Here is a 19721-nt window from a genome sequence, read left to right on the forward strand (position 1 = left end):
TTTTTCCTTGTAAGAGAGATAGACACTGCCCAATATCTGGGTTAGACCCTCTCATGGCTACCCTATTTAATCTCGAGAAGTTCAATGGAAAGGGCTTCCACACATGGTAGATGAAGGTGAAATTTGCATTGATGAGGGAGAACTTATGGGGACTTGTCAAACCGACTCCTACCGCTTCTTCTACGGCCTCCAATGCTGGAGAATCCTCAACTCCGACACGACCAGCAAGGGATCCAGCTAGAGAAGAAAAAGCATACGGTATTATTGCTCTTGCTTTAGGAGATGATTATATACACCATATCTCTGACTTGGAGTCTCCTTCGGACTTGGAGTTTCCTTCGGAAGCTTGGCAGAAGCTTGACATGATTTTTGGTGCTAGCTCTCACATCTCTAAACTATCACTTAAAATCTCTTTCTTTGAATTGAAGATGACTAGTGGTACTACTTTAGCAGCTCATGTCAACTATATGCGGAGTCTTATGACTCAATTAGCTTCTATCAACTCTCCTATTTCTCCAGATGATGCTATGGCAGTGTTACTTAAGAGTATGCCTGAAGATTATGATCACATAGTTAGCACTTTGAAAAATCTTCCTAATCCTAATCTTGAAGGTATTATCTCTGCTCTCCAAGAAGAAGAAAGGCATATGGAGCTCAGGAAAGGCAATGACACTGCTTATGCTGTAAAAGTCCAGAAGGGCAAGTATACTCCTTGCAATCATTGTGGAAAGACAAATCACCTTTCAAAGGACTGCTTCAAAATTAATCCATCCAAGCACTGTGGCAAGAACAACCATAATGAGAAGTTTTGCAGAGCCAAAGCAAAGAAAGAAAATGCAAATCTACTTTCAGTTGAGCCTCCACAAGATGAGTCTATGTCACACAACCTCCTGGCTTTGAGGTTGTCAATTCTGAAAATAAGGTATGCCGGCTTAGAAAAGCCCTTTATGGTTTGAAGCAGGCACCCAGGGCATGGTATGCCAAAATTCATGCACACTCACTATCCCTTGGTTTTCAGAATAGTCCCACAGAACCCACTCTTTATGTCTGTGGGAGTGGATCTGATTTTTTAGTGCTGATTTTATATGTGGATGATATGCTTATCACGGGCCCAGATACTCAGCAAATTGCAGCTTTCAAGGCTGATTTGCAGCAGATTTTTGACATGTCAGACATGGGACGGCTCCATTATTATTCGGGCATTCAGTTCGCTAATGTTGAGGGGGGTATCATGATGTCTCAGTCCAAGTATATGGGACAGCTCCTTGATCATTTTCAGTTTGAGGATTGCAAGCCAATCTCTACTTCAGTGGACCCTAGCTTCAAATTCTCAGCTCATGATGGGAGCCCACCATGTGATATCACTCTTTATCAGCAGGCTGTTGGATGTCTTATTTATTTATGTCACACCAGACCTGACTTGCAGTATGCAGTATCTCAGCTCAGCAGATTTATGCACATGCCCAGTTCATAGCATTGGTAGGCAGTGAAGAGAGTCTTCAGATATCTCAGAGGCACTCAAGATTTAGCCGTCTTCTATGATGATCAGGGTGGTTTACTTACCATGCATGCTTACACAGATAGTGACTGGGCAGGATGTTCCGACACCAGAGTGTCACATATTGGCAATTGTTTTTTGCTTGGCAATTCATGTATTTCTTGGCTCAGCAAGAAGCAACCAACAGTTGCCACGTCTAGCTATGAGGCTGAGTACAGGGCAGCTTTCACCACTACAGTAGAGTGTGTTTGGCTTCGACAGCTACTTACAGATCTTGGTATTTGCCAAACATCCTCCACTATTGTCTACACTGACAGCCAGAGTGCTTTGGCCATTGCGCGTAACCCAGTGTTTCATGCGCATACCAAGCATATTGAAGTTCACTATGATTATGTTCGGGAGTGGTTGTCAGTAGGAGACATAGAGTTGTCCTATCTTCCCACAGAGGACAACATCGCAGATATGTTTACAAAGGCACTTCCTCGTCCCAAGTTCGAGGTCTTCCGACAGGCTTTACACTTGGTTCCCTTTGTTACATGATCTGACATTCCTTGTACATTCATAGGTGGCTATATCCTTTTGGATGAACATGTGCCACTACCAGGTATTCTGAGACGTTTCCAGAGTACTTCAGCCCATCCCATGGAGGGGGGTTTGTAGGCCATCTTTTGGTGGTTCTAGTGATGCCCTATAGGCCATGGTATGTGCCTTGTAGGGATAAGTGGAGGCACTTATAGTGTTAGTGCCTTTTAGGCCACATAGGACACTTAGTCCTATGTGACACCTGACACTTAGTCCTAGGTCTAGGTACAAGTACTTTGTACTTGTGTGTTATCATCTATCTAAAGTTTTGACGTGACTATTGATCTATTGACTCGTTAGGTACCTGCACTCTCTCTTTCTTCGTTACGTACCTTCACATTCCAGAGATGCCAGAGGTACTCCTTACTTTATGAGGAGTTAATGGCATTGACGCGCACCACTCGCTCTTCGACTCGCTTTCAGAGGTAAAGATCGAGGGACATATCCATCGCTTCCACTTCAGCAGGGCCAGAGGAGCATGATCCTCTCTTATCTTCATCTGAGGATGACACTTAGGAGTCAGAGGAGATAGATGATAGCATGGATGCCGATGATGTTGAGGAGTGATTCTTGGAGCATGCATGATGCTTGTTAGATTTTTGGATCTGATATGGATCATGTTTTGTATTGGCTACGGCATAGACTATAGTACTTATTGTTAGGATTTTGTCATGTCACATGTGACATGGATCATGTTTGGTATTCACTTTTATGAGGCTTCAGCCTAGGCCCCAAACTACTTGTCATTTATGATCTATCATCTATGGTAATTGATGTAGCGTGTGCGGCTTTGCCGAACTTTGAATTCTCTGAAGTTATAAGTTATTGTGAAATTTGAAGATGTGTTTGTAATGTATGTTTTCGTTAATGATATATGTATGACATATGTATTAATAATAACTATATATATTATATACTTTATTAACCTTAAAAACTGAAACTCCGTTTCGACCATTTCTTCCAGTGGCCGAAACTCTGAAATTCTGTTTCCGTTTCTTTGTTTCCGAAACTCCTGGGAACTATGTATTTGACATTTTGACAAGTGATGCATTCTGTGACAAACTAGTGTATATCTTTGTGCATCGCTGGTCAATAAAAATACCTCTCTAAAGCCCGAGTGGTAGCTGCAATTCCTCTATGCCCGTCAAAAGTCTAATGTAACTCAACCCGTGGATAACCCGGGGTTAATCGTGGTTAAGTGAAGTAACAGTTTGGTTGTGAGGGAAGTTGGCTAGAGGAAGTGCAAACTGCCTAGAAGTTCCTAGGGGAAAATTCTAGGTGTATCCACTAGGTCCTAGGGGAAAGACAAAGGCATTAAAGAAGTTGGGCCCAAGGACAACCAACGTTGTCCTTGGTCAGGTGGGTTAGGAATTTAATGAAGGGTCATTTGTCATGCATGTGCTCCTACCACCTACCATCTCTCTCCCTCACCCTCCTGGAGCATTTCCAGCCTGCAAAGGAAGCTGGCATTGGCTTGCACACACTCCTACCGCTGATTTTGGCAATTTCTGGCTGCTCTTTCTCCTACTGGCACGCATTTCATGTTGTAGGCTGTTGCACGTTTTCCAAGGCAGTTCGTATAGCCTATACTGACTGCTGTACCATGCATTTATTGGACAGTATGACACATTTTAGGCAAGCCATACAGTCGTACGGACCTGAGGCACGCGTTTCAAGGCGTGGCCTCGGAGCTGTGCGGACTTGTGGCACGAAAGTCGAGGCAGGCTCGCTCCTCGAGGAGGTTTTTTTGGCATAGATCCCTAGGTAAACTCTTCGGGGCAGATCTGCTGACCTTTTCCCTCTACAGCTCTTTCTTGCCTTCTCTCTGCTCTCTATCTGTGAAGCTGGAAGATTCCTGCACCTCGTTGGGAGCCTGGACATGGGATAGGTGCGAGGACAGAGCTCGCCCTTCTACGACACCCTCTAGCTATCAAGAGAGTTTCAACATGAAGCTCCATAGTGAGGACTTAGTGCCATCAAGTTGATCTTCGATTGTCGTGAACCTAGAAAGATCAACTTGTTGTGCTCTTTGCGGCATTCTTACAATATGAAATTTCCAAGATAGCACCAAAGTAAGAGAAGAAACGACAGGAACGAATGCGTGCACACAAGGATTCAAGATGAGTTGAGATTGAAAATGCAATCATCGAAGTATACCAAGTGCGAGATGTACACTTGAGTGAGCAGAAAAAAGGCTCCGAGATGTGCAAAAGATCAAGAATGCCTATGGATACCTTCATGATGCGAGAATCCCGCAAACAAAGTGCCAGAAACTCTGGAAAAAAAAGGGAATGCAGTGAAAACGAGGACGTGGCAATTGTAACAAAATCGGAGAGTCTCTCGAACCAAGGGTTTATGGATTTAGACTAATGCCACATGTCACGCTGTCAAGTCTTAATAGAAATGGATGGAATTCGCTGCAGGATGGACGGAATGGCAGAATGCTTGAACCTTTGAAGCCTCGGATTGACTGACTGATGCAGCGAAAACCTCAAGCTGGGCAAGTGTCGAACAGCTTATGGCAAATAGAAGTTGAGAAGAATTGATTCTTGCAAACGATGAATGTGCTGCTGATAGTTGACGGAATCCCAATAACAAACTGTTTGCAGCTTCAAAATCGATGGCCCCTTGTTCTGAGTCTAAGCGTGGCACCAGCAACAAACTTGTGAATGAACTGCTGGAAACAAATCTCGGATAGAATGTTTGTTTGGATGAAAATCCGTGACTGGATGACACAATCAGATTGTTGAAGTAGACACTGATAAACAAACACGCACTGCTGGCACCACCAACATCGATGTCAAAAGTGTCATTCTCTTGCTGGATAGCAAATGCTGGTCGCTTCTAGTCTTAGATAGCAAGCCAAGTTATGGAGCCAGGAGATCTCAATAAGATCACGCTGGTAATCAGAGATTCTCTGTAGTCAGGCCGAGCAGTTCTGAAGCAGTTGCGGATAGAGCGATTTCAGCAAACAGGCAGACGGGATGTTGCATGAGCAAAAAAGAGAGCAAACATTGCCAATAGCTACAAGAAGAGAGCTTGGATACATTGCTCTGATACCAATTGAAAGAACTGAAGCACGAGATCAGCTTGACAAGAGGTGTATGATACAAGTACATGAAGCTGGAGGTGAAGGCATATTTTGTTCATATGGTAAGCCTCTTTTATAGGCTGAGAGTACCATCTGATTACATCACATACGAGATCACTAAGAGCCTCTCTAGATCTTAAATCAGCTCCACCTTCCCCATGGTTCTCTCTCTAAATCACCCAATCACACCTACTCACACACACATAAGCACACCTAACCTTAGCACTAATATTTACATTAATTTATCACCCACCTTACCACACTATTGCCATCTCCATCTGACAGTGATTTGAGTTAATCTTGGAGAGTTGTTACTTGCTACTATGTGCTTTGTGGTTTCTTGTCCAAATTTTTGACTTTGCCAACATTAGTATATATTTACACACTTGTGTATTTTTCTGTCAGTGATAATGTTGGTACTCAAGAAGACTAGCTGAATTGCATGGGTGCTTTGGCTCTGTGATGTAGGGGTTTTAGAAATGTTACACTATGTTCGATATATTGAAGATTACCAGACTGCCCCTGCTTTGTAACACCTTTGTTTATCATATATGGCGTTGAGCAAGAGTAGTCGTGACTGGGAATGTATGCTAAGTGAACTTTCTAGTTTGAACACTAAGTCCTCGTGGGTGAATTCTCATGAACAGTAGATGGCACACCTGTGGTTATTTATGAGTTATTATCCAAAGTTTGGAATAAACCTTGGCTTTCTCGGTCGTATGTCTTGACAGATATTAAAAGGTCATATGTTGAAATATTTAGCATTCATGCTTGCCAAAGTACTGAGTTTAATCTGCAATCAGGATAGCACTTTCATGTCTTTATATTTTAGCAAAAGACTTATGACATAGTGTCAGTTCTAAAAGTTTATCCCTGAGGTCATTTGGATGGCTCTGAAAAATCTGTATAAAGTTAGAAAAAATGCAATTTCCTGCCTCTCCAGTGCTTTTATTACTTCGGTCTTTAGTTGCAACCTGAAACAATATGCTGTAGTGACAATTGTGTTTCTGACTGGCAATGGTCAGGAGACCCTTTGTAGTAAAATCTATGTACCTTTTCTGAGTGGCAATGGTCAGGAGACCCTTTGTAGTAATCTATGTACCTTTTGTGTCGATAAAAGGAACAGTCAGAAAGCTAGGTATTATAGCAGTATGGGCTTGCTGAAAATGAAGATATGATAAGTGATTGTAACGCTGTAGAAGATATGATCTCATAGTAAATAAGCTTCTATACTACCGGTGAAATCGAATTTTTTTGTTGGAGCTGTGGTAAAGTTGCTAAAGGCTGCAGTCTTTCTTTTATTTATAATCTGTGGTAGATGTTTTGGTTAAATGACTGATCAAAACATATCTTTCAACACATAGCCGACAAGGTGTGCTGGATTATATTACCTTGCAATTGGCTACACGTGCAGTCGATGAATTATGGTTTGGCCGTGAGCAGGTTCGCTATACATATCCAGCTTGTGGAGATTGATTTCTTATTGTAAATATCAAATTAAAACAAAGAATGTGGTTTCCATGTAAAAACAGATTGATACTCTCATAGTATTGACCCTGGTTGTACATGTGAATACCGCATGTTTCAATGTAGATGAGCACAATATGGGCTGATCATTACAACCAGGCAAGAAAGGTAGCACGGTTTTATGTATTTGCCGGGTTATCTGACAGAGAGAACTTATATGGCCTGTTTCACTGTTGGTCAGAGCTAGAGCGATATTATGTAAGTTGCTCTCACCCATATTTCAATTCAAGTTTTGTTCTAAATTCAAATGGAGTATGAATCAGAAATCTGTACCTTCCTGTTTTTTTGAATCTCCTGTGCAAAGGAGGATGGTTAATGGATATAAAGGGTCTTTGTCAAATTAGGATAGGATTTTGTGTGAGCTTTGTGCACCTGTATTCGGTAAAGCAGATGACAAGAGGTGTGAGTGAGAGGAAACATTTTTCAGATGACCATCCAATAATCAAGAACTCATCCAATGATGAAGACATCCATGAAGAAGATATTGTTGTATTGATTCTGTAGGAATGTGAAAATGCTACAAGAATAATATAAAGAAAAAGCATTGGAGAAGTAAGCAGAGTTTGTGTGATGAGTGAAAATGTATCCCCAAGCAATGGAAATTTGGCTTTGTCATTTGCATAGAAATGGTACATCCCTTTTTGCTAGTTTACTGAGACCACTTACATTCCTTGAACCATACAACTGCATCTCTTTTCAGTATATAGGCCAAGACAATTCAAACCGTTTTTCATTGTTCAACCTGGCATGTCATATGAAGGGAGTTTTGTTTCATCAGGGCTATACCAGCCGCTGTTTCTATTCATGCAGATCAGGTGGCCTTTGCCAGCGATTACTTGGGCAAAAGCAAAGGGGGGAAATTTTATAGCAATCCCAAACTTCATCTGGTACCTCATCATCTTTTTCTTTTGCTGATGGGAAGAAGAAGTGCTGTAATTATTGCAGGAAGCCCGGCTTTGACACTGCTTAATGTTGCAAGAGCATTGCTTCGGAGAAGGAAAACCAGCAGCAAGGTCTTGCAGTTGCAAATTCTCCTGCTGCCCATGATCATCCTCATTAGGCAGCAAATTGGGCTCAAGATGAGTGGGCATTGTTGTGACCTACTGGCTTTATCTAATTTAGATTCGAAGTAAGCCTGGTACTTCGATAGTGGTGCTTCGAAGCACATTACCTCCTGCAAATCTCTATTTTAGTCCTTGAGTGATGCTCCACACGGGGGCATTGTCACTCGTGGAAACAATGCAGCTTATCCTGTGAAAGGGATTGGTGAGGTGCTACTTAAGTGTCAGGTGATACAGTGACACTTGTGGAAGTTTTGTATGCTCTAGGTATTAAAAAATATATGATTTCTATTTCAGCCATCTCTACAAATGGTTTCAGAGTTCTTTTTGACGGTCATTGTTGTGCCGTGTATGATAACTGGTACGATAACTGTATTGTATGCTCTGGGACACTTGACAATAGGCTGTATCACCTTGATACCTTTGAAAAACAGGCTGCTATAGAAGCTAATGCCATTGCTGAATCTGTAATTTCCGATACTCACTCATGGCATGAGAGGTTGGGACATCTGAACTTTAATAGTTTGGTGAAAATGCATTCAAAGGACATGGTGGTAGGTCTCCCATCCATGCATGCAATTATAAAACATGGCTGTGAGGGCTGCTTGTTGGGGAAAATGTATCGGTTCCCATTTCCAAAAGACAAGACCCTTAGTGCATCCAGAAGTTGCACCTCGTTCATAGTGATGTATGTGGGCCGATGCGGACATCACTAAGAGGATACTACTACTTTGTTACTTTTGTGGATGACTTCACCAGGTTCACTTGGATTTATCTGATGAAATTGAAGTCATATGTCTTCTCCAACTTCAAGCATTTTCTTGCCTTAGCAGAAAATGAGAGTGGGGAAACACTCTTGACCCTCTGCACTGAACTGGGGGGGTCGGGGGGGGGGGGGGGGGGGGTTGAGTATGTATCGCGTGAATTTTTTGAATTTTTAGCAGCCTGAGGTATCATACATCAGTGCACAGTGCCATACACTCCACAAAAGATTAGACTTGCAGAGTGGAAAAATAGAACAGAAATGGAAATGGGCAGGTGTATGCTTAAGGAAAGTCTTTGCCAAATAAATTTTGCTGTCATGTGTGCCAACTATGCGCTGAACCGAGCACCCACTCAAGCATTGAAGACTATGACCCCTTATGAAGCATGGACAGGCCACAAGCTTGCAATTTCTCACATGCGAGTGTTTGGATCTCTTGCATATGCACATGTTGAGTTGAGGCAAGCTTGATGATAAGGCCATCAAATGCATTTTCATTGGCTACAGCTCACAGAGCAAGGGATACAGGTCGTCTCAGCCTAGCACAGGCAAGGTGGTTGTCAGTAGAGATGTGGCTTTTGCTGAGCATGCGCCTTTATCTTGGCTGGACTGTAAGAAAGAGCCATCAGTTGAAGCCTTTGATGTATTTGATGCCATATTGCCCTTCATAGATTCAGATGACGGCGGGTCTGGCTCCAAATTCTTCTAGCAGCTTATAGCCTCCTCCTGTTGCCAATGTTCAGCCTTTTCTTGGACCCACATGATGATCATGCTATTGAACAGGCAGTGACGGAGGAATGGGCTGTCATTAGACCGCAAAAACGAGTTCCAAGGTGGCTCTTGGATACTCTATGGGACAGGAAGCAAGTTGAGCCCTTGGCTGCCTGCACCAGAGGTGGTAAAAACAAATGGATGCCAATTCGCTTCATGTTTCTTTGATTGCTACTTCTTGCAATGAGGAACATATCTTTCATTTGATAGCGAAGAATGGATGGATGCCATGAAAGCTGAACTTGATTCCATTCATGCAAATGGCACATGGCAGTTGTGTGACTGGCATGTGTGCCATAGGCACTAATTGGGTCTACAAATTGAAGCAGAAAGTTGATGGCAGTGTTGACTGCTACAAAGCCCGCCTTGTTGCGAAAGGCTATGCCCAGCAACATGGCATTGACTTGGAGGAGACATTCGGTCCCACTTCACGCATCACGACCATTCGGTGTGTCATTGCTATTTCTTCCCATATGCAATCATTTGCAATGTCAGATATGGGCCGATTGCACTACTATGTGGGCACCTAGTTTGCTAATGTTGAAAGGGGCACAATGATGAGTCAATCCAAATATATTGGACAGCTCTTGCAGCGCTTTCAATTTGAGGATTGCAAGCCAGTTTCTACTCCATTGGAACCTGGCTTCCGTTTCTCCTCTGAAGATGGGAATGCCCCATTTGATGCCACTCTTTATGAGTAGGCTGTGGGCTTCCTTTTTTACTTATATCATACCCTTTCTGATTTGCAGTTCCCAGCTAAGCAGGTACATGCACAAGCCTAGCATGCAGCATTGGCAATCAATGAAGTAGGTCTTCCGTTGCTTGAAGGCCACATAGCATTTGGGACTGTTCTATAGTGATTAGTTTACACTAGAATCTAGATTTGCATGCCTTCACGGACAATGATTGGGCAGGTTCTTGTGACACCCGTATGTCACACAATGATACAATATGTTTCATGCTTGGCTCATCATGCATCTCAATCCACACTAACTTAGGCTAGTTTTGGCCTTCATTACAAACCATCCCCTCCAAAAATAATTTTGCCCTCAAAATTGCAAGTGGTGGCTGGAAACAAAGGCTCCTTGCTACTTCAAAAAAGGTCCTGCATGCAGCATGCCACTTGGCTCAAATGGGAAAGTAAGATACTTCATGTTTCCATAAGCTGTAGCACCACCAGGGTCATGTAAGCATTGATCCCACCTAGCATGCTCATCATGAAGAAGCTCCAAAATCACATAGAGATTGGATGTCGCCAAGGCAATTATTTTGCAGACCTCTATGTGCCTTGCTGTCCACTTTGGCCCACGTCAGAAGCATTCATTGTTTTGCCATATACCACGCAAGGCAGCCTTGATGAGCTGTGGTTGCATTGCATTTTTGTCTGTGCTCGCCTGCCCAAATACGGAGAACTGAAAATCCTTCTCATTATAGCTGCTGTATTTAGGCTCCAACAGCTCCAGAAGCATCTTTGCTTTCTCATTATTTGTTGGGAGCACAATGGTTGTAGCAGTGCTCGCCTGCCCAAATGCTAAGAACTGAAAGTCATCTTCATTATGGATGCTATTATCACGCTCATACAGTTCCAGTAGTACTTGTGCTTCCTCAACATTCCAAGGGTTTTCAGTCTACATGTAAGGCCTCTAGCCTTGGTTGGACCACTGTAATTTCCTTCTAACCATGACCATCGACACCCATGAGGTCTTTGAAAGCTGCCCATGTTTAGTGCTACCAAGATGAAGTACTCATCTTTAACCAGATGTGGGCATGGCACATGCCATCTTAAGGAATCTTGCCCTCATCATTCATTGGATATATCTTTTCAAATCTGAGAGCTATTCTTCCCGCTTATTAGGATTCTTGGTTGCCCCTTTGAATCTGTGGTCCATGAAGATATCTTTTAAGTGTCTATCACACACTTGTCCAACCTGGCCCATGCCATAATGTAAGAAAGATAAACCTCAGATGGTATGCCCACATAGGCATGGTGCTAATTTGACATGGCAACATCAATGTCCCACTCAGCCCACAAACTCATGTGCGTAAAGGGCATATGGCATCCTTCCACATAAATCTGTCTAGGCTGCGTTTCTCGTCCAGGCTGCATTTGAGGTGATCTAGACTCTATGTAGAGCCTCCGATCTGGTTGAGATCGAGGCCAACTTTTCTCACAGGCATTGTGCTCAAATAGAGCTGAGAAATAAGTGCTGGAGGGACAGACCCTCCCAAAAGAATCCACATGAGGTTGGGATGCGCCAAATGGTGGTAGTGAATACCTGCCTCTATTCAAGGATATCACCCATTGGAATTGTCACGGGTGGGAGCCTCTAGTTCCCCACACGAAAGATAATAGTGGGCTGCTGACTAGTAAGCTTTCCAAAGATGGTTGTGTAATACATATTCTTCCTGTTGCCCACCTTGCATCTTATGTGTGATTGCAGTAGAATCCCCATGCAGTACTGTACCTCCGTGCTCTACCAAAGAGGCTGTAGCTTTACCGTGCCCTATAAGATCACCTTCCTTGGAAAGAAGCTGGTTGCCTTTGTCCTTCATGATCCTCAAATTCTGTTGTGGTACGTTTGCCTCATCCCCAACTATAGCCTTACCTTGGTCTCCTTGAATAGCACTTCCATGTGCATCTTTTCATCATCTTGCATTTATATATGACTTTGCTGCTGTGTACCAACGTACTGATTGGAACAATGACTGTTTAGAACAATATGGTAGTGCAATGGGCATTATATATATATGCCCATTTTCAAAACTGTCATAACCGCCATCTACCTTTTTGGAGACCATACAATGCTGGATACTCACCTCCGCCTCAAAAACTTTGTCCTCAAAAGTTTTCATGCCTAAAAGTATCAAGTGTAAGTGCATCCAAGTCCTTACCTTGCTGGTTAATCTCCATTGTGATCTCCATCTTATATTAGCTCATCATGGCTTGGCTTATCATCTATCTTTTCACCCATCAGGCCTGTTTCATTGTCACTATTATGTAGGCTTGTTCCATCTACATATAGGTATTTCTTCCATTAGTATGCTGAACTGCTAGGTCATCATATGGAGCAATGTATTGCTTCTACAAACTGATATAACAGCCCTTCTCTTGCTGTCCATTTTTTCTTCCATCAGGTGGGCTGCTGTTTTTCTTTGAGCAGCCATCCCCACAAAACCCTCTTTTTGTATTTGTAGCCTAGAAACAACCAAATTTTTGTCCTGCATGCGGAGGCATTGTCAACTGCTTTGAAACATGATTTGGCTGTGTACTAGCATTGGCATTACTGCATTTTCCTCAGATGTTGGGTGTGTACTTTTATAAGCTTGCATAGCCTTTGGCATAACCCGCCTCAGCATCATAGCTCCGACAACTGGCTGCTCTATGGCATTTGTATCTCCACATTTAGCATAGAAGGATATTGTTGTCAAATCTATAGTTGAATATGTAAGGCGCAAGAACCGTCATATATATCCCGACCATGCAAGGTGTTTCATGCTTGAAATGCAGAAGTCTGTGAGGCAAAGTGTATTTCATCTTGGAGACCTCCTAAAATATGATGCACGACAATCCTCTCAATAAGCCCAAAAGGTAAGAAGGCGTGATGTAACACATCCAATGTAATGGGTACAACAGATTGTGGATGGTAATTAAAAGGATAAAAAGCTTAGGGCACCTTCAAAGTGCGGATGATTCACAGCCGAATGGAGCAAGCTTCTCAAAGTCCTATAGAAGTTGCCCAAACCTATAAGCATGTTGGCCCATTCTCCCTCCATAGGCATTTGACCGTCCCATGGTCTGTAATAATGCGGTGTTGCTGTCCTACTGTGCCGAATGCATGCACGTTGGCTGGGTTGTTAATTTTCGCCTCTCTCACAGCGTGAAAAGTGACAGAGAGGCTCAGAAGGTGGGTGGAGAGGTTTCGGAATGCTGCCCAAATGGGGCTGAAAACAGCCTTGTAAGGGCTATTAAAGGCCTTCAAAATGGGGCTGTAAAGGCCTGTGAGTTTTGAGGTTTTTAAAATGGGAAGGGGGGTCCTAGGTCACCTAGGATAGTTAGGGCAGCCTTAACCTAAGACTGCTAAGACAGCTAGGACTATAAGTCACCCTTGGTAAGTACAACGCAACCCAAGTAGGACTTTAGCCTAACCTTGGTTTTGAGGAACCAAGTTCAACCCAAGCTCAATAACCTTACTCAACTGGGTAACCCCACTCCAACCCAACTAACCCAAGTTACGCTAACCTAATAGTTAATTAATGTAAGAGGCTAAGGTTTGGCTGCAGGGAAGTGGCGGACAACGGCAACCAACGGTGATGGTGACGGAGGGACGGTGATCGCGACGATGGCCTATGGCGACAGAGGGGAAATCGTCTCCGTACGTATATTTGTGCAAGAGCTGGTTCATCAAGAGAGCATCCTTGCAGGGCGTAGGATATCCTAACGTGGGCGACTGGTCAATGGTGGGATGGCGTGAGTAATTGCTCGTTGGTTGGATGCTGCACGTTGATTTGGGGTGCCATGGAGAGGAACAAGCAATTGGACACTAGGACATGGTGACATCTGTGCAGGATAAAGGGGTAGTTGATTGTTTCAAAGTAGTAAGAAACCTTGGCTGCCTTGTAATTTGAGATGGATGACCCCATTGACCGACTGACGCAGTGAAGGATATTATATTGCTAGTCGTCGGACACCAACTTGTTGCCCAATTGATTTACCCTTGAATATTCTGCAAATCTAATGAATTTGATGGCAGTTTCAACAATTGGAGGAGGGCTGATACCCAATGTAGAACAATTGCCAGGGTAGGAGCTCTGATTCCCAATGTAGAACAGGGGTAGGGGACAGATTAGAGAGAGGGGGATTAAGGAGAAGGGGTAGGAGAGAGAGGAAGAGGTGGAAAGGGGAGAAAGAAAGTCTATTAATGTCCATTGGAGACCAAAAGGTCTATGGGACAGCAAGAAACCCTCTAGTACATTTGCTTTAGGGAGGGCGCATGAAGGAGTGCAAAAGCTGTAGGCCATTCTATGGGCTATCCATAGGTGCCACTTATTCCTTGGTATGTGTCTTGTAGGCCTAGTTATAGTCAGTTAGGACTATTGTTACAGTTAGTACATGTACCACCTAGGTCAGTTAGGACACTTAGTCCAGTTAGGGCATTTAGCCCTAGGGTTTTGTTATGTTGGCTTCCTTTTGAGCCTCACTCTCAGTTTTGCAGCAATCTATTACAGCATCTCGTTTTTCTCCTTCTCACCTTCATTTTTGAGCTTCCATTGCTTGCCCTAGCCAACAGTGGTATCAGAGCAGGTTAGGGATCCACCCTCTAGCCATTTTCAGCCACCCGGAGTCCTCCTGGAGCCATTAGGAGCTGTTTGGCAGCCCGTTTCCCTGCTGGTAGGATCATTTCTCAGGTTCCTTCCACACGTGTGAGCATTCAGGGCTTCTCCAAGATTTTCTGTCACCAGAAACTTATTCCAGGAGCTCCTGCTGCATAGATAACTCAATTTCGGAGCATTTGAGCCCTGCTGCAGATCTGTACGGTTTTTTCTTTGCAGGTGGCTCCACACACGTGAGCCGTACAGTCCGTACAGACTGTACGGACACTGACAGAAGCACATTAATTGCTGTACGAAATACTGCAGGTGCATTTAAGGCTGTTCTGAGCTTGTATGGAATTTGTACGGACTGTCAATAGCATTTATTGTATTTACTGCAGTACAGCCGCCGTACGGACCTGTCAAAGCATTTAAGAGCTGTACGAATTGTTTTTCCTGCACATTTCACCACACGTGTGGTCCGTACACCCTGTACGGAATTCGCAGCAAGCATTCGATACAGTTCAGATGTGCCTCGAAGTGTGTGCCAGCCATTTGAAGCTTTTTCTCAGCTTTTCTCTTCATTTGGAGTTGTCTTGTGCTACGTGCCAGCTGTTGAAGACTTTTGGAGGTTGTTGGAGCGATCTGGAGGGCTCTCCTTGAGCCCATTTCTTCTCTTTTGGCTTCCCTTTGCCTCGGGCTGCGAGTACCCCTCCGTTGGACCACTCTCTAAGTGCTCTCCTCCTCGTGGGAGCACTTTCTTTTGCTGTAATTCTCATTTTCAGTCCTCTGTTGGCATTTCACATTGCCATTTGCTCTCATTTTCACCTTTCCTTCAAGGGTGAAACTCTCTGCTCCATTCAGAGTTGTCTCACTGCTGTCCTTTCGGGCTACATCATTGGGTAAGCTGTCTGCATTGGTTCTTTCCAATTTTTGCTTCATTTGCATTTTGGAAAGGCCCTGTGTTGCCTTGGAAGGCCTTGTGTTGCCTTTTGGGGATTTTTCTTGCAACAGGTACACCTTGGGACAGCAGAGTCTCTTGCAGGAAAAAGCTTTGAAGCTTGAGCAGAAATTTTTCACTTGATTTTGAGAGGTTGCCTTTCTCTCATTTGCTTTGCCAGTTGGTGCATTTGTCTTGAATTTCAGTACCATGACTCGCGGCAAGGATGATTTGTTTGGGCTGATGACTGTTGGGGTAAAGGCACATTGCCACCCTTTAAAAGTTATGACCCCTATGACTGTCTTAAGACAGTCATAGGGTGAATACCTAATCCTAATAAAACTCTTGAGTTTGTGGTGTGGCTCAACACATTTTACACACCCACACTTCCTAGTGTCTCTCTCTCTCTCTGTCTCCATCGTTCCACTCCCTCCCTCTTTCCCTCACAAGTGGTATCAGAGCCACTCTCTCCCTCTCTCTTCGGTCCACCCCTCTCTCTAGCCCTCCCTCTCCCCTCGGGCCTCGTGCCCTCAGCAGCGAGCAAGGCGAGGCAGCCAGCGCGCAGGAGCAGCTGCGCGAGCAGCTATAGCTGCAACATCAGCTAGCTGCTACCCGCTACCAGGCGAGCGCAGCCAGCGCGCGCACCGCACAGCACCGGCAGTGCGCAGTACCGGCTGCGCAACCAGGCTGCACAAGCAACCGTACAGGTACGACCAGTCGCGACAGGTACGGCCAGCTGTACCGGTTGTACGGAAGCCGTACAGGTAGCCGTACCGTACCAGCTGTACGGACGCCGCGACAAGCAGGTACAGGTCGAATTTTTTTTTTTGAGGATCCATGCCCTCGCAGGTACAGGGTACAGTAGGTACCCTGTGCAGGTATAGAAGGTACAGCAGGCACAGATTTTTTTTTGGGGGAAGAAGGAAAAGAGAGAGCACTCTGCTCTGCATTCCCGGAATTTTTCAGTTCTAAACTGTGTGTTTGAGGTATAGCAAGTACACTCGTGTCCCTCGTGCTTGAGGTGACTAGTGCCACAGTGTGTGGTGGTTGCAGAGTTATTTTGTTTCGGGAAGGTCAGATGCCTTAATTTGCAGAGGGCTTTTATGCTTTTGCTGAGTGCAAATCTCAGTTTTCAGGTGACAATTTCAAAGGGCTTTTGCCTGGAAGTGTATGCAGTGTATGCCTTGAGGCAGTGTGGAGCCAGGGTGCCCACATTGGTCTTGTTTCCGCAGTGTACTCAGTGACATTTCTTGCAGGTCACATTCTGTGTACGACACTTTGAAAATCTCAGTTGAGCCACGCTTGGCCAGGGCGCATCGAGTTTACTCGGTCCCTAACTGTCCATCGTTGACAGTGCTCAAAAGATTTTCTTTTCGGTGTTTGTACGTTGGGATCTGTGTTGCCACTGTGCACACAGGCAGTTTATGCATTACTTTGTTAGGTGAAAGTGCTAGGAGAGCGCTGTTTTTTGTATGCTACCTCAGTGTTGAGGTGTTTTTCACTTGGTACAGGTGTCAAATCAAGGGGCTTTTGCCCAGATTTTGCTTGTGAGCACTTGAGTTACTGTTTGAGACCTTCAAATGCCTTTTATCCCCTTGGCAGAAGGGTGATTGCTTGGGATTTGTCCCATATTTTGTTGCAGGTTTGTGATAGGCTGAGGTGTTTGGAGCCTTTTTCAGTGGACAAAACAGTGTATGACAAGCGGTTTATGCATATAAAATCAGTGCAATACCTTATCTGAGGTGGGAGAAGTGTCCAGGACAGTAGTGTTTTGTGCTTCGTCAGATGATGATGCACTGATAAAGCACTTGTGGAACAGCTGCAGCATTCTGAAGTTACTGTTTTATGCCTATTTGAGCACGGTACAGTGTGTCAGAAGGTACAGTGACTGGAGGGACAATTTTCTGTTTTGCTGCAGATTTTTTGACAGTAAAAACAGCACTATTGTGAGTGCCCCTGGCTCTTGATAGAGCAGGTTTTCTGAGAAATCAGAATTTTATTTAGTCATTTTTTGACTTACAAGGAGTCAGGCACTTTCCTTATCTGATATGGCATCAGGGGGAAGTGAATCTTCAATACTGAACATAAAGAAATTGGAAGGGGCACACAATTATGCATTATGGGCAGAACAGTGTTTGAATGTACTTCTGCTAAAGAAGATTTCTAAGCCCATAAGGGTGAAGGGTGTCAAGCCATCTGGGATGGTAGATGATGAGTGGGAGGAGCTTGATTTGTCTGCAAGGGCTGCTATTATGCTTACTCTCACTGATTCTCTTGTGTTCAATGTTCAAGCTGAAAAGACCTCTTATGGCCTATGGCAGAGGCTAGAAGAGTTGTATGCCCAAAAGAGTTCAGCCAGTAAGATTTATTGGTTGAAGAAGCTTGTCGACCTTCGCATGAAGGAAGGTACAGATATGACCTCACACTTGAGTGAGTTCAATGCCATCTTTACACAGCTTATTGCACAGGGATTGAACCTTGATGAGGAGTTCAAGGCTACTTTCTTGTTGTGTACCCTCCTCGAGAGTTGGGACACTTTCAAGACCACTCTGTCAAATTCAAATGTCACTCTTATGTATGCTGATGTGGAGAGCTCTCTCCTTATGGAGGAGATGAGCAGGAAGAATAATATGGGCAGTAAGTCTTCCAATGCTTTGCAGGTACAGGAAAGAGGTAGGACTCAGCAGAAGGGGAGATCTGCTGGCAAGTCCAAATCCCGCAGTCAGTCCCGTGTCAAAAAGGATATTGAATGCTTTTACTGTGGTAAGAAGGGACATGTGAAGTCTAAGTGCTTCAAGTTTATACGGGATCAGAAAGCCAAGAAGGCTGAGACAAAGGATGCAGGCAGTGGAAGCAAAGGCAAAGGCAAGGCCAAGGCAGATGACTTGGATGCAGTGAATGTTGCAGCAGAGGACAGTGACAGTGACAGACATGATGTTTTATGCTCTTCTGCTGTAATTGCACATACATTGGTTGTTGATGGCCTTGACATGCATACCTGGCTCTTGGATTCAAGTGCTTCTTTTCATGTTACTCCTCATAGGGAGTGGTTCACTTCCTACACAGGTACTCATGGAGTTGTTCACCTTGGGAACAACTATGCATGTCAGATTGCAGGGATTGGCAGTATACAGATAGTATTCCCTGACGGACGCATATTTATGCTTGATGGTGTTCGCCATGTGCCGCAAATCAAGAAAAATCTGATAAGCACTGGCTTGTTGGATGACAGTGGTTACCACACCACATTTGGGGATTCCAAATGGGTGATTACTGATGGCCAGGTTGTAGTGGCTGAGGGTTATAAGAGTGATACCTTGTACCCTCTTTATGTTTCCAGTGTAGGTAATCATGTTGTTGCCATAACCGAGCTGCCAAAGGTTTCATTGTGGCATAGCCGGTTGGGACACATGTCCGTTAAAGGAATGCAAGAACTGTCACGTTTGGGTTATCTGCCGTCTCTTTCATTTTCAGATTTGCCTACTTGTGATCATTGCATTTTTGGAAAGCATTCTATGACTCCTCATAAGAGGAGAACTCCCCAGAATAGAGCACCGCTTGATCTAGTGCACACTGATTTGTGTGAGATGCCACAGCTATCACTAGGGGGTGCAAAGTATTTCATTACTTTTATTGATGATGCCACACGCAAAGTGTGGGTCTATTTCTTGAAGCATAAGAGCGATGCCTTAGATGCTTTCAAGAAGTTTGTCGCTCAGGTTGAGAATCGGACAGGACGCAGGCTGAAATGCCTCAGATCCGATAATGGGGGTGAGTATGTGTCACATGCTTTTGTACAGTTTTGCGAAGCTAAGGGCATTAAACAGGAACTCACAGCCCCTCATAATGCATCTCAAAATGGTGTGAGTGAGCGGATGAATCGAACTATTCAGGAGAAAGTTCGATGTATGTTGTCTTATGTTGCATTGCCCCATGGTTTTTGGGCAGAAGCCGTGCAAACAGCAGTTCACCTAATTAACAGGTCGCCGAACAAGGCTTTGGAGTTGAAAGTGCGAGAGGAGGTGTGGTCTGGCAAGCCACCTTCATATAAGCACTTAACGTGTGTTTGGCTGCGAGTGCTTTGCTCATGTACGCAAAGAACTGCGCACCAAACTGGAGCCAAAGTCTTTCAGATGCATCTTCATGGGTTACGGTGACGAAGGTGAAATGGGATACAG

General features: G+C 44.2%; 1 protein-coding gene across 2 annotated transcripts in view; it reads left to right on the forward strand.

Moving 5' to 3' along the window:
• Window positions 1-19721, forward strand: part of EMB2083 (AAA-type ATPase family protein) — an 86080-nt gene that overhangs the window by 61332 nt on the left and 5027 nt on the right. For both annotated transcript variants that reach the window (XM_087398445.1, XM_087398446.1), the window contains exons 9-10: window positions 6536-6614; window positions 6765-6896. In XM_087398445.1, coding sequence (XP_087254571.1) covers window positions 6536-6614; window positions 6765-6896 — 211 coding nt within the window. The remainder of the gene's footprint in view (window positions 1-6535; window positions 6615-6764; window positions 6897-19721) is intronic.

This window comes from Dipteris shenzhenensis, chromosome 27 (assembly GCF_047967505.1).
Source record: "Dipteris shenzhenensis isolate YYH24624 ecotype China chromosome 27, Dip_SZ_1.0, whole genome shotgun sequence".
Lineage (NCBI taxonomy): Eukaryota > Viridiplantae > Streptophyta > Polypodiopsida > Gleicheniales > Dipteridaceae > Dipteris > Dipteris shenzhenensis.